This window comes from Triplophysa rosa, linkage group LG23 (assembly GCF_024868665.1).
Source record: "Triplophysa rosa linkage group LG23, Trosa_1v2, whole genome shotgun sequence".
Taxonomy (NCBI): Eukaryota; Metazoa; Chordata; class Actinopteri; order Cypriniformes; family Nemacheilidae; genus Triplophysa; species Triplophysa rosa.
The window spans coordinates 9,996,926-10,012,276 of NC_079912.1; the positions used below are offsets into that span (position 1 = coordinate 9,996,926).

A 15,351-nucleotide genomic window follows, 5' to 3' on the forward strand; every position below is an offset into this window, starting at 1 on the left:
TTAATAATTTGATCTATGATTGTTTTAAACTCACATGGTATATCATCATCAGCTGTAGCACTGTTACTTGGGGCAGGTGTCGTTGGTTGTGCCCCACCTCCAAAATATTTCAACAGTGCTCCTAAAGAAGTTTCATAATAGTATAGTTGAATGAACAGATTGTTATTTTAACAGCTATTTCAACAACAACAACAACAAACAGCAGTTATTTTAACGTCAAACTATATAACACAGCACCGCAGCAAGCCATCTGTACACCTAAAACATGCATTTTGTATCATTACCGATATCCATTGAAATATTATATAATAAAAAATCGATGTCAAGAAATGTTTTTTTCAGGGTTTTTATTTCAGGTAAGTAATTTCTCATAAAATAGATCCATTAAAACTTGTTGTGTTTCTCATCGTGTTGTTCATGACACATTTGAGGTCAGATAATAATAATAATTAAATTTATTAAATCTCATTTTTTTTATTAATTTTTAATGTTTGTTTCTTGCCTTCTTACTTTCTGTCTAGAAAAATCAATACCTGCATTTATGTAATTTAAATATGAACAAAATCTGTTTCACCTTTTTATTTGTGAATTTAATTCTGATGCAGAAGAGAACACATGAGTTTATTTGTGTGAGATGAGCCTATATTGCTTAAATGAACATATGAACAGAAAAGCATTCTGGGATTGCTCTTGCTCTGCTTCATTAAGTCATACATTATAATGTCATTTCCTTCAAAAAAAAGTTGGGCTTCATAGAGCTGAAAGTCTCCGTCTATTTTCTAAAAGTGGGTCATGAAAATGCTAATTGGTAAACCTCATTATGTCTACATATAATAACTGAGCACAATGTAAAAAGCAGATTTAATACTTATCCTTTTCCTTAAGGCAACATGAAATGCCTTTTATTAATGTTCGTAATCAGACATTTCTGAATAAAACAGGTATCAAATAAGAAAAAAATGTAGAGCTACTGTATTTCATATCAAAATGAAGCCAACAGAGGTCACCTGAAAATGAAACTTGTTTTAGCAAATTACTACGCTTTTTTAATGTTCTAAATGCACAGACACTTCACACAGTCTTGTGTTTCAATACTTCAGCGCCCTGCAGCACCCTGTACCCATTATCTTTCTCCTTCTCTGCTCGTGTTGCCCAATGGACACAAATTCTATTCATTAAACCTTCAGAAAGTCAATTATTGTAATGGTCTCAATTGCCCAGGGAAGTGGGAGCTTGGCTGACTCACAGATGAGCGTTTTTAATTCCCACACTCCGATCCTGTTTAGATGAGGAGGAGGCACGGGGGTGTCCTCTCAATTATATAGGCTTTTGGGAAAACCATTAATCTCTCTGACTGCATATGGTCAGACTGCAGTCTGACTGAGTTATGGAAGAGACTGTTTCTTTACAAAACATACCTACAGTATATGATTGAATATGTGTGTGAATGGTGCTCTGCTTATATCACGGGGTGTTTAGTACAGGTACACTGTAAAAAAACAACACAATTTTACAGAATTTTACTGTTATTTGTTCAGATTTGTCATTTATAATGTTCCTAAAACTGTAATTGTACACAATGTTACTGTTTTATTTAGAGATTTTTCACTTGAAATACCTTCAAATTACAGAAGAAGTGGCAAAACATGTAATTTTACAGGGAAAAACTGCTATTTTCAGTATATTTCTGGCGTCCAAGCTGCCAGAAAATTTCTGTTTTATTATGGGATTTTTTTACAGGCTATTTTCATGGTCAAAAAACATCAAATTACAGAAAACATCACAAATTTACAAGAAAAACAGAAAACCATGTGATTTTACAGGACAAACTGTTATTTTACAGAAGATTTATTTCTGTTCAATCAATGACCGTATACAGTAGGCACACAATCAGACATGCACATAGCCAAACATACACACACTTTATTATTTTTTTACTCGAATATGACCTCATTGTCAAATGGGCTTTAAGGGTTAATCAGTTCACATTACGATGTCATTACTATGGACAAGGCTGTATTGCTATGAAATGTTTTATTGTTATAATTAAAAAACGCCTGAAGCCTTTGTAGGACTTGGCAACTTTCATTTCCAATTACTGCATCATTGTATCTACCGTGTAGTTAATCTGACTTTAGTTTGTGTGTTTTATTTAAAATCCACCCTCTGTGTTTGTGTTTCTGTGTGTAGGCTTCTGAGGACGCAGTCTCTGGAATGGTACTACAATAATGTTAAGAGTCGTTTTAAGAGATTTGGCAGCGCTAAAGTCCTCAAGACCCTCTACAGGAAACACATCATTGAAAGAGGAGCATTATCTGAGTTACCAGGTACCGTCAGATCAAATGCATATATGGAATGCAGTATTTGTTTAATTATAAGATTGTATTACAGTATCTCTGCGGATATTTAGCCGTTATTCTTTTTAAGTCATGATGCTTCTTTTCATTGTTAAAAGAAAATGTATTGAAAAATACTTCTGGCATTCACACAGTCAAAACCTGCATGGCTTTCTTTTCTGAAACACAATAATATACAGTAATTTAATGATTTTCCAATTCAGTACAATGGCAATACATTATGACTCACTTTAACACTTAATAAAATAAACTGTCAGCAAACATATTTGCAACCCGCTGATTATTTTCCATGTATTCCAGGTTTAAGAAATTTCACAGTAAAATTGTGCCAGCCATAATTATAGCTTTTGACATTAGTTGCATTGTTTATATGCTACATTCAGATACACTCAGTGTCATTCATAACAGTGAACTTCTTTGTTGTAAATGCCATTGCTTTTGTGGATTTTGCGTAATGTAAACAACACAAGACTTGATATTATCACGATTTCACTGTAAAAGTTGTTGAATTAAGGTGTTTCATTAAGTATTAAAGGTCCAGTGTATGAACATTAGCGGCATCTAGCGGTGAGGTTGGGAGTTGCAACCGACGGCTCACTCCACCCCTCCCTTTTAAAGCACTACGGTGGCTGAAACAGCAAGATGTCGTCACGGTTTTAATTCTTTGCTGAAGGAGATAACGTATTTACAAAACGCGCTCTGTAGAGCAGTTTGTCCGTTTAGGGCTACTGTAGAAACAACATGGGGAATTCCATGCGAGGGGACCCGCGGTGTATGTAGATAGAAATAGCTCATAAGATAATAAAAACATAACGCTTCATTATGTAAGATCTTTATACACCTCTGAATACATAGTTATGTACATTATATTGCATTTCTGTCAATAGATCCTCCAAACAATTACACACTGAACCTTGAAAATGAGTCATAATTTACTGAATATTAATTGACTAACTATGATTTCTAGAAAAGAAACTGTATACTTTAGACATTACATTACATTACATCACTAACATTAGATTTATTGCTCATTAATGAACACAAAATGACAATTGCTCTTTAAAAAATACACTTTCTGCAAATCTAGCTACAGTACAACACTGTGTCATTTATCTTTCTTAGTCCAGAGTTCAGCAGGGTATTAATAAGAATTAATTAGAAACAATCCAGTGGTTGTTGACTTTTTACTTTCACATAAAGACACAGGCTGCGTCCGAAATCGCCTACTTCCATACTATATAGTAGGCGAAAATGAGTTTGAGTCATGTATACTAAGTATGCAAAAAACAGTAGGCAAGAAATACCCCGATGGTCTACTGCTTCCACCGAGATTTGTGAGTGTGGATCGGATGGACACTTATCTATCCCTTGATAGCTGAGCAACGGGAGCTGAGCAACGGTCAAATTTCAAAAGTAAATCAAATAAATATAGCGGAAAACTTCAAGGCGGACTTCCGTTTCTAATGCAAGTGCCAGTAAATGAATTTCTCGTGACTAAATTATGTGTAGGATGTTGTTAATACGTCATAGGTCAAAGAGCATACGGGTCACATGACCATAAAACCTGGCGGACGCAGTATGTCCGAAATGTATTCATTCTACTCCCACTCACTATATAGAACATACTGTTTTAACGGCCGATAGGTAGGTACTTATTCAAATTCAGTACGTACTGTCTCAGTATGCGATTTCGGACGCAGCCACGGGTTTAATATGATAACACACTACAGACTAGCACACCACATACTTGTAATGATGCATACTTGAATTCAAATAAATATCCCAAAAAATATATAGACAGCACCAAATAAATTTAAAATATGAATAGACGTTGTGGACAGAGTTTTTTTGACATCCACTGGTAAGTACTAATCATGTTTTCACTCTTAAACGCCGTTGCCCCTTATTACCCAGAAGTCACAGAGCAGCCAGCCGGTCAGATTGCTGTTTGATTGACTGGTGCATTTCACCAACTCTTGCTACTTTAATTTACAATAAGCATCAGTCTCAGCCAAAAATGGCACGAGCACAGGCCACTCAGCACTGTAGCAAAAGAACATTATTACAGCTTGGAGAGATGCTAAGATGTGAGTATCAGTATGCTAGCGGCTTATTTTATATAATGGTTGCACTCTATAGTGGTATTGCCAGCTGCTGTGGATGATAGTGGTGAATGCGATACTGATAGCTGTAGAAGCTCGCCGTTGAAATATTTCATGTGAATTGTAGTGTAAAATCAAATAATCGCCTTACCATTAGGCTACGCCCACACATACCTTACATCTCTCTCTATCTCTCTCTATCAGAGCAAATAGGATTACTTGATCCTAGGCTTTCGTTTGACATCAGAAGTGCGGATTATACAGCATGAATCAGTGAGCGAGCGCACCAGCCCAGCGGATGTGCAGATTGACGTAATGTCTGAGTAACTTCCTCCTCCACGAGAGATCTTTGACATGGGCTTTGTTCACACTGCATGCAAATGTGATTCGGTTTGACTGTCCGCACAGGAATTGTTTCCTCTGTTCCTGTCTCTCAGAATCTCTGATGCATGAGATGGGTCACCGTTTCAAGGTGCATGAGACGCCAAACAAATAGGCTCCAAAAGTGTGTTGTTCATTTTTTTTTACTTTTGTGAATTTCACACTACTGTATACTGCATGAGGATAAAGCTCTAGAAAACATTACACACTTTATTGTTATGTTGTATACGGCAGTGGTTCTCAAACTGGGGGCCCCAAGATGGATCCAGGGGGGCCACAGATTTTGTGGCATTTTATGAAATATAGAAATTTATCATAGATTTTATGTAATCAAACATCAGAAAAATGACACCACCAACCAAAAGAATTGAGGTTCCAGCATTGTATAACTGAATGTTTTTGGTTTAATAAAAATTCTAAGTTTAAGATTATACGTCTTTATATGGGGGATGGCAAAGCGATGCACTTTTAACACAAAGGGGGCCTTTACAACGAAAAAGTTTGAGAACCACTGATATACGGTATGTGTTGAAAGGCACTTGAAATCTAATCTCACTTTACAAAATTGGATTTTAAACCATGTGCAGTGTGGATATTGATGTTTGTCTGAGAAAAATACTTTCTGCCTGCTTTATAATTTTGTTTGTGGTTTGGCCTTTCTCGTGGCTTTTTGTGGGTGTTTGTGTACTTACCTTTATACAGTGTTGATGTCCTTAGAACAAGCATTTTTATTTACAGTATGTACATTTGTTGCTTGAGGATGACAACAGATTAACCTGTGTGTGTGTGTGCATGTGTGCGTGTGTGTGCGTGTGTGTGTGTGTGTGCGTGCGTGCGTGCGTGTGCTCGCGTGTGTGTACTCAGACCCACTTGGCTGTTTCTCCATGTCCTTGAAAAGCAGCAGAGATCAGTTTAACTAAGGAGAATTGAACTAAGCACACTGTGGGTCAGGGTTGCAGCTGTTAAATAGACTGTGACTCTATTACACAACACTTACAACTGCACTCAGAAAGAGAGAGAGAGAGAGAGAGAGAGAGAGAGACAGATCACAGAGATCAAGGGGCAATGCTATTATAGAGAAACCAGTCATAGTGATGTATTTCAGAAGTTTGATTAAAGGTATAGTTCACCCAAAAATTCTGTCATCAATTACTCACCCTCAAGTTGTTCCAAACCTGCTTACATTTCTTTATGTATAAGAAGATATTTAAAAAATGTGGGAAACTAAACTGTTCTGGGGCACCATTGACTACCATAGTATGTTTGACCTACTGTAGTAGTCAATAGTGCCCCAGAACTATTTGATTACAAACATTCTTCCAAATATCTTTTTTGTGTAGAACAACAAAATGTAGACTTGCAACAACTTGAGGGTGAGTAAAGGATGACAGAATTTTTATTTTTGGGTGAACTATACCTTTAAGGCATACATCACTTTGACATTTATAAAACAACCCAAACTTTTATTTGCTCAAAACTATAATTCTCTTAACATTGCTTTGCAAGCACAGAATTGTGGCAGTACAATCATTCAGTATATGAAGGCCAGTTCTTAGAAGTATACAGTGTGGTGGTCTATATCAGTCTGTGTGTGTGGATATATTCACATTAATATGAACTGTCAATCTCCAAATGAACTAATTTGAATTATCAGCGTTTGTATAAATTGAAAGCTATTTCATAGATGTGTTGTGTGAGTCACGGTCCCCAAGCTATGAGCCAGACTGACTTTAAATGCATCAGTGAGGGGAAATGCAATGAAGATTATTAGTTGATAAATTTCTCAGGCCGTGATGTTGAATGAGTGATAATATTTATAATAAAAATCTTGCACTTGCTTAAGACCCCCACCCAGCAGTCCTTTGAAAAGACCCACTGTGCCATCCAAAGCACTGTTATTAAACACAGAAAAATGTCCAAAAAATTAATGAATACTTTAACATTTTACACCATATGTAATCAAAATATTGTTTCTAGGTTTCATTGGTGAGACTGCAAAGCTTAGATGTCATCCTGCAAATGCTATTTGAGAAGAAGGGCCACGTTCTATCTGGTGGTGATATGTTTCATGTACTTACCTGTGTTTCGTCTGTGCCTGTGTTCCACTGGCCCTGCATGAGGCGGTTACAGATAAGAGACTGTGGGGGTCTCTATCTCTGTGCTGTTGTCATGGTGATATCGAGCTAGCTCTCCCTCGAGGTCAGCTGAGAAAGTGGAAAGGTCAGGTGGACGCAATAAAATAATTTTGCTCGTGGTGTCGGTCTCTCTCTCTTCACCCACACAGTCAACGTTTTAGTTCTAGTTTTGAACTGTTTATTCACACCAACCAGAAAGGTTTATACATAAATCTGTTTGTTTTTACTAATGTGCATTTGGGCTTGTACTGTACGGATTACACTACGGCTGTGTTTTTACCATCTTCTTTCCCAATTTTTGACAGGTACAATAAATGCATAATAAGAGGAGATCATGAAATTGTCATGAATAAAATATGTGAGCTCCTCAGACGTGCCTGTTTTTTTAATAGGTTTGGATATGTTTGCTAGCTTTGATCCTGCAGCCGGATTAGTATATTTAGGATGCGTGTGTCTCTGGATTGTATAATCAACACGATTCATTATGTTTTTAAATATTGGTTCACTTATAGCCTTCAGTTCAGTGTGTGGGAAAATGATTCCATTTGATAGAATTTACCAATTCGTGCCACTCGGCGGCCATGTTTTCAATGCCTCTGGGCAGCTATTTACGTCATAGCAAGTCCGCAGTCCTATCTACTTGAATAGGGGAAAGCAGATATTTTTAAAATCGCTGGCAAAAATCACAATTAAGCAGCATATTTACGATCAATAATAAACCATGACATGAACAGTATCATAACTTTGGTTTGCTAAGCTTAAATTGCGCTAAAAATCACCTTGTGCGATGTCACCTCATCTCCTGCGAATCGTCAGTCTTCTTTACTGATTGACGATTGGCTCGTTTTACTTCCTTCGCTAGAGCGGCCATACTGAGCGTTGCATTCTTTTCCATTCATTGTAACAGCAGTGGCCAATCTTGTAAATATTAATATCTTTGAATTTACTCACTGTTTATTTTACCTATAATAACATCTGCTGCAGGCAAACATGTGTTTAGACGTTTCAGTCCAAATGTGTCTTATATCATCTGGTTGCTGAATAACTGTATGCACAGTAGTCTTCTTTAGGTGTTTTTTGAAAATATTTGAATTATTGACTGGCGAAAAGCATCAATGTGAGTCTGTGTGTCTCCCCGTGAACCGGAAGTTGCGATCGTTTTTACTTCCGTGTTTTTGTCTTTCTCTGAGATTTGATTGGATGTATAAAAAAAGCCATTGCGTTTTGAAATGGAACTGGCAGCAGACTGACTGTTGAAGGGGAGGAGTTAACAGATGCCCCGCCCATGCCATCTAATTTACATCATTTGAGATGGATGGTCATTATAGGAAGGAAGTGGATTTTCAGATTTTAACTAAAGATTATGAGGGCACAAAAAGAGAATGACCCACATTGATAAACTATTTACAATAAACGCTGCAATATTTCATGAAAAAATAGGCATTGTAATTTTTTATTTCACTGGGACTTTAATCCTTCATTTTTACATGACATACTCACAGATAATGCCTCCCATAATTCCCTGTGCTAAATCTGTATGACAACTATAGCAGATGAAATGAAGCATCAACTCTCTATCAGAGAAACAAGGAAGTTTGTGACATTTGTACTGTGACACAAGTATGGAAAGAATTTTTAGTTCACCTGCTAATTTAATCCATAAAAGTCACGTTTTTATCGGAATTGACTTTAAAATGTATTTATTTCTCTTGTGTTTGGTCAGAGGTGAGCGCTCATGAAGGCAGTAACGATAATGGCAGTATTTGTGATGGCAGTGACTCCACGCTCTACAAACACAATGAAGGTAACATGAAAATCAATACACTTTTGCTCAGTACACGTGTAATATTTTTTTTCCCGTAAACATACTGTAAATCAGACGGGCTCTCAAACTCACATCAAGACTAAGCTTCAGTTACCTAGATTTAACCCATAACAAGCCATGTGCTTAACAAATCACAAATACTTTAAACTGGTTGTTTTCTTAACTCATTCTGGTTATTGCTCAAAGGGGGGGCCTCAAATGTTATGGCATTTTATGAAATATATAATAATGTATAATACATTTTATGCTATCAAACATCAGAAAAATAAGACCACCAGCCAAAAGAATTGATGTTCCAGCATTGTATAACTGAATATATTTTTGGTTTCATAAAAAATTTAAGTTTAAGATTATAAGTCTTTATTTGGGGGGGCTGCAAAGCGATGCACTTTACACAAAGGGGACCTAACAACAAAAAAGTTTGAGAACCACTGGTGTACTGTATGTAAAATGCTGAGTAAACATTTTGCATAAAGTGACCTTATTCTTAACTTTTGTGGTGATTTATTTCTTTTAGTTTCATTCGTTTTGACTCTTAGAATTAAACAGGAATTGTTCGCTCCTGTCCATCTACAGTAACAAATGTCATTTTTGTGATTGGGTGTGAAGTTGAAGAGCTATTTCAAAACGACATAGTATATGTAATTAAGACTAACCACATTTAGATACACCCATGCAGGCAAATCTAGAAAAATAAACTGTTGATATTAATATTTATATTGTCTTGGCTGTTTAGTATTTGGTCAAATACAACAAGCACTTAATCTAAAAAATAACGCTACACATATACAAGAAAACACATATAGACATACACCGAGAAGTTCAGCTTCAGCGATATCATAAAGCCATTGTGTTCTCATTGAATTTATACGTGTATATAGGGTACAGTATGGCAGACACGCTCACCGTCGCCCTGCGTGTGGCAGAAGAGGCCATAGAGGAAGCCGTCGCAAAAGCAGAGAGCTACAGAGACAGTCTGGTTAGAAACGACTCTTTATATATTATCAATCCAATTCATCCTTCATCCAAGTATTACTGCATACGTCCGTCTGTTTTCATGCACCGATGTACTCATCGTTTGAAAATGAAAAAATAAGTCATATTTTGTTGCCAGTGTTGTTGACTAAATACACTTTTCGACTCTGGCTGTGGATAACGTTTTTTGCCTGTTTATCTAAAACTTCTCTCTTGTTTTATGTCCCTCCTATGTGGCAGGAGAAGCAGAATGAAGCTCGATATTTGTGTGACCATAGGGAAGAGCTCGTAGAGGAACTCGCCACTACAATTGTTCAAAAAGTAGGAAGTTGAAGTTTTGTAAATGAAGCATGTTATCGTTTTATATATCTTGGTAATTTGTTAATACTTTAACATTCTCTCTCTGTCTGTAGATCATTCAGAGGGGTAAGAGATCTGAGATTCAGGCCGAGTATGAGTTTGTATGGCCTCAGATTCAAAGTAACGAGTTGCCGTCTCCCACCTCAACCCAAAACGCACACGCAACGCAGCATTCACACACTACCTCCCAACACGGCGCAGTAGCACAGGCCGACACAACAAGCCCCTATTCCCTGTGGGTAAGAGTTCACACACAAACACATTTAAATGTATTTCACATCAAGAAAGAAACACTGATGAATTAAATGAATGAAAAAACTGTTTATGTTTCACAATACTTTGAATGTAGTGATGATTAAATGACTATGGCAATATTCTGATCTCATCTGTACGTCACCCACAATGTATGTAGCTGTGTGTTTGTGTTTGTGTGTGTTGTTGTATTGCTGTAGTTTGAACTTTTCTAAATGTCATTCACACAAAGTCAATCTGTGATAGAATGCAAACCTCTGGCGCTCCCTACTGGTTAAACTCTTTTATTGCAAACAGCTTGCATTCCTAAAGTGAATGGGTTAAGCTATAATACACTACAATACTTTTGCTCAGATTTTGCCCAGATTTTCAGTCTGGACTTGTTGCAGAAAGTCTGTGCCAGTCTGCAGATTTATCAGTTAGTGTGTTTCTATCTGAAACTGTCAAAAAGTCTTCAAGTGTACGATGTCTTGTTTTTAAAAAATCTCTTCAGATTTTAAATGTCTTGTAGTGTATTCCAGCCATTACCGATCTTTTTAGACTGTGGGCTTCATTCTTATATTTTAACACTAAGTGCCACAAAAAATCACTTTGTGAAAATCCCCAAAAAGTTGAAAGTAAATAAAAAAGATTGCCACTGGCCATTTTCTTTCCTAAACTGTTCTCTCTCTTTCGAGTCAGTGCGTGCGCTGCCTTCTGTAAATGAATGAGCTGTCTGCTTACACACAGATATTTGACTGAAGTGTTTGTAATTGAAAAATGAAAGAAACAATTTAATGCTTGAAGGATTTCTGTAATGCTTGTAATGTGAACCATTATTTGACAATTAAACATGAATAGAGGTCACACACAACACAGATTGGAAACCATCTGCTGCATTGATATTAATGTTAGTAGATTATATGAATCTGTGAAATATATTGGTGCATTTTTGTATGCATTTATATTTTTGTAGAGATGTATACTGCTCTTTAAAAAAAACATACAGCAATCATTTTTGTGATTACCGACAGCTGAAACACAACTGTGTTGCTATTCTGATATGAAGTGTATGAAATGAATTATTAATGATTCATAATGTTTTGCATGCTTGCTGTGTTTGTGTTTAGAGGTCAAGATTAGCATTCTCTTTAACAAGTGACGATTCTCCAGAGAAGAGTCCTGAGGTGCTTATGGCACCGGGCGGCTCTGGGTGTTCAGAGGTAGAAAAAGACATTCAGAACTATTCTTCACTCAGGAGGGAGTCAAGAGCATCATCACTTCCAGGTTGGAAGAGCGTTGACCGCCTCGACAACTCCAGTAAGAACACACACGTCAACAGAAGAGTGCACCAGAACAAGAAATGCACAAATTATGTATAGAACTTAATATAACTTTACATGATAATGACAGTGAACAAATTTTTAATTCCTCCATATTTATCAGTTCATGTGCTTGTGTCTCTACCCGCAGGTGCATCTTCAGTACTGCAGTCCCCTGATGGTAACTGGATCGCCCTGCAGAGCTCCCAGCATTCCCGGCCCAGTCTGCTGACCAAGCGCAAGAGCCTCGTCTTCAGCGTACTTGAGAAAGAATCGGGCGTCGTGTCTGCGTACGACGAAATGGGCTCCGATTCGGACCCCGAGGACCAAGGGGGCTGGGGGGCCGCCCTGTTACAGTTTCGCCGTTGTCTTTCTGACGAAACCTATTACACTGACTCTCAACACGACCCTGAATGGACATACACCCAACACCCGCCTGTGACTTCCCCCTCCTCGGGTCAGTACACCAACACCGAGACCCTCAACTCGGACTCGGAAATGTCAACTGGCCCATCGACTCGAGCCCGCAGACTCGCCCATGTTACGCCCCAGAAGACAAAAGGACCACCTGATCCGAACCTGTGCCCTCCTTTTAAACATCCTCCGTCCACTGCTGCACCCCATCTTATGAGACCAGCGGTCCTGGATGTGAACTTTAACCCCTGTTTGGGAGGGGATAGTAGTGATGGGGAGGAGCAAAGCGAGCAGGTCAAAAGGTCGAGGAGGCGACGGAAGAACAAGCGCGAGAATTCAGAGCAGAGCCGAGCACATAATGCGCTGTACAGCGCTGCTACAGCGGTGAGAAAAACAACGGGCTTTAGTATTATTGTTAGGGCTGAATAATTTGGATTATGGGATCATTTTAGTCTCACATAACTTTTTGTCAATGAGGGTATCCAAACAAATTGGAGGACAAATTGGAAATAAATTACTTATGCAACAATCATTTGTCTTAATAAACATGATTAAACCTTTTATTCAGAATTCTAAATGGGATTTTAATTCAGTTAATTGAATTGTACTGTCATTTGTAGCCTAATTTTAATGTAAATTACCAGTTCACCGTTGAACATTTCTATGAATAATTCAGAATAAATGAAGGTTATATGATTAATGTGAAGCTGACTCAAAAACTTTAAACCGTGTAAAAAAATAAACATAATATTATTCACTCCAAAATAAAATGTATGTCATATTTATTCACTCATGTCTGTCCAAATCTGTTTGTCTTGCTTTCCTCTGTGGAACCAAAGATATTTTTAGATATTTGTTTTTTTTGTGTCCATACCATGGAAGTCAATGGTGAACAATGTTGTTCGGTTACCCACATTCTTAAAAATATCTTCTTTTGTGTTCTGCAGAAGAACTGAAGTCATACAGGTTTGAAACGACATGAGAACAAGTAAAGGATGACTGAATTTTCATTTTTAGGTGAACTATCTCTTTAAATTAATTCTGAATGTGCTTTATATTTGACTCCAGTAGATGGCGGTGCAGGGCTATAAAAGCTGTGTTCCCAGTTTTACCAGCACTTTCCATTCCCTACAAGCTTTTCATGAAGTCTTGCTTCATAGTTTCGTAAAGTCTTTCTTTAATTATTGTCTTTCGTTCTAAATCTTTCTCTTCCTCAACTCAAATCAGGAGAACAGCGCTCTGCTCCTCAACGCCATGATGATGCGCCGACAGCTGAGCCAGGAGCCTCCAGCCCCTCTCGGTTACCACACTCCAGACACTGTGACCACCCCGCCTGAACTTTTGACCTCTGATGACATGACCCCTGAACCTGACTGTCAAAACACATTGACACACAACTCCAGCGCTGCCAGCCCGCCCATGCTCAGCAAACAAGGATTCGCCATTCAGGGTCCCTTACTGAGGGCCTCCTCTGTCAATGAAACCCTGGAACAGGAACTCAGATCCAAACTCTGTGAACTGGTTGGCCAGGCCAGCGAGACGGATGTGTTGTCTTCACAATTTGAACCAATCAGAGAAGCTGGCGACAGGAGAATGAACAGTGTGAGGGAGAAAGAAAGTGAGATGATGAGACCAAAAGAAAGGCGTGAGAGTAAAAGAGACAAGAGGATTGATAGAGAAATGAATGAACAGCAGCTGGAGAGACAGGGTGATGTAGGAAGACAGATATATATAGAGAGAGAGATAGAGCGACAGAGAGAAATAGAAAGACAGTTTGAGAGAGAGCAAGAGAGACAAAGAGTACTGGAGCAACAATTGGAGAGAGACAGAGAAAGACAACGAGAAATAGAGATTCAAAGAGATCAAGAGAAGCAAGCGAAGGTTGAGAGGCAAAGGAAAAGCACACGCATGGACAGTGAACCTGACGTCAGAGTAAAGTCCAAGCAGAAGGAGAAACAGGAAGTGAGCAGTGTAACAGAGGAAGTAACAGGTAGAGTAAAGGAACGATTCTAGCGAACCAGGAGTTTGGAGCGATACAAGTGCAGTGAGGAGGTCAAAAAAATGTCACTACAAAGAAGCAAATCAGAAACAAGGCCAGAGAAATGAGAACAACATGAGACAAAGAGAACAGGGTCAAGCGTCACATCTCCGGAGAGTGCCCCTTGTGGTCTGGAGGAGCAAATGGCTCCATCTGAGGTAAGCGAAGACAAAACTCACTCTAGTTTCACTAAAACATACTCTCCTTTATTTTCATTTCATGCTTTAATGTAATTTGCTTAGGATTTGTTCCTGGATAGTGAGCTGCCTATTCCTAAACAGTGTTTTAAGGCATTATAGGGGCACTAATGCAACGGCTGTTCCAAACCATAGGCAGGGAAATGTTGCTGGTGTACTTTGTTTTGCCCAACATGTACATTTAGAGGACACTTTTATCCAAAATTGTGTGTTCCCCGGGAGTCAAACTCATGACTTTAGTACTCCAATCATAGAATATGTTGAATTTTCATTCAAGGTGGAGAAATTTTTAAAAGGGGTAGTTCACCCAAAAAATGAAAATTCTGTCATCGTTTACTCAACCCCAAGTTGTTCCAAACTTGTATACATTTCTTTGTTCTGCGAAACGCAAAGGGAGATGTTTGGAAGAATGTCAGTAACCAAACAGATCTCATCCCCCTTTGACTCCCATAGTATTTATTTTCCCTACTATGGCAGTCAGTGGGGGGTGAGATCTGTTTGGTTACTCACATTCTTCCAAAGGTTTATACATGATAATTTATACAGGTATGGAACAACTTGAGGATTAGTAAATGAAGACAGAATTATAATTTTTGGGTGAACTATCCCTTTAAATCTTAGTACTAAGCTTTCCTGTAGCTCAGTGGTTAGAGCATGGCGCTAGCAACGCCAAGGTCATGTGTTCGATCCCAGGGGATTGCACATACTCAGATACAATGTATGGTATAATGCAATGTAAGTTGCTTTGGATAAAAGCGTCTGCCAAATGCATAGATGTAAATCTAAGTTTTAATAGTGTGTAAAAAACAATTCATCTAATAAAATTTACTCTTTTACATATTTGGTATTGGCATAGTTAGTTTTTTGGACATGTTCTGTAATGACATAATAGAATTCTTTGTAATGGTGCAGATATATAATACAATGATATTACCGTATGATGACATCACTGTGGAGTGTAAGGCAGCTCTCTACGAATGAAATAATATTATAAAGCAGGTTTGTTTATCCAGT

At 38.0% G+C, this 15,351-nt stretch overlaps 1 protein-coding gene across 1 annotated transcript in view; it reads left to right on the forward strand.

The window, feature by feature from the left end:
* Positions 1-15,351, forward strand: part of myripb (myosin VIIA and Rab interacting protein b) — a 110,236-nt gene that overhangs the window by 83,630 nt on the left and 11,255 nt on the right. Inside the window, 8 exon segments of the mRNA XM_057322850.1 lie at positions 2,191-2,327; positions 8,699-8,779; positions 9,682-9,779; positions 10,016-10,096; positions 10,189-10,374; positions 11,497-11,686; positions 11,840-12,486; positions 13,330-14,298. Of these exon segments, the coding sequence (XP_057178833.1) occupies positions 2,191-2,327; positions 8,699-8,779; positions 9,682-9,779; positions 10,016-10,096; positions 10,189-10,374; positions 11,497-11,686; positions 11,840-12,486; positions 13,330-14,298 (2,389 nt within the window).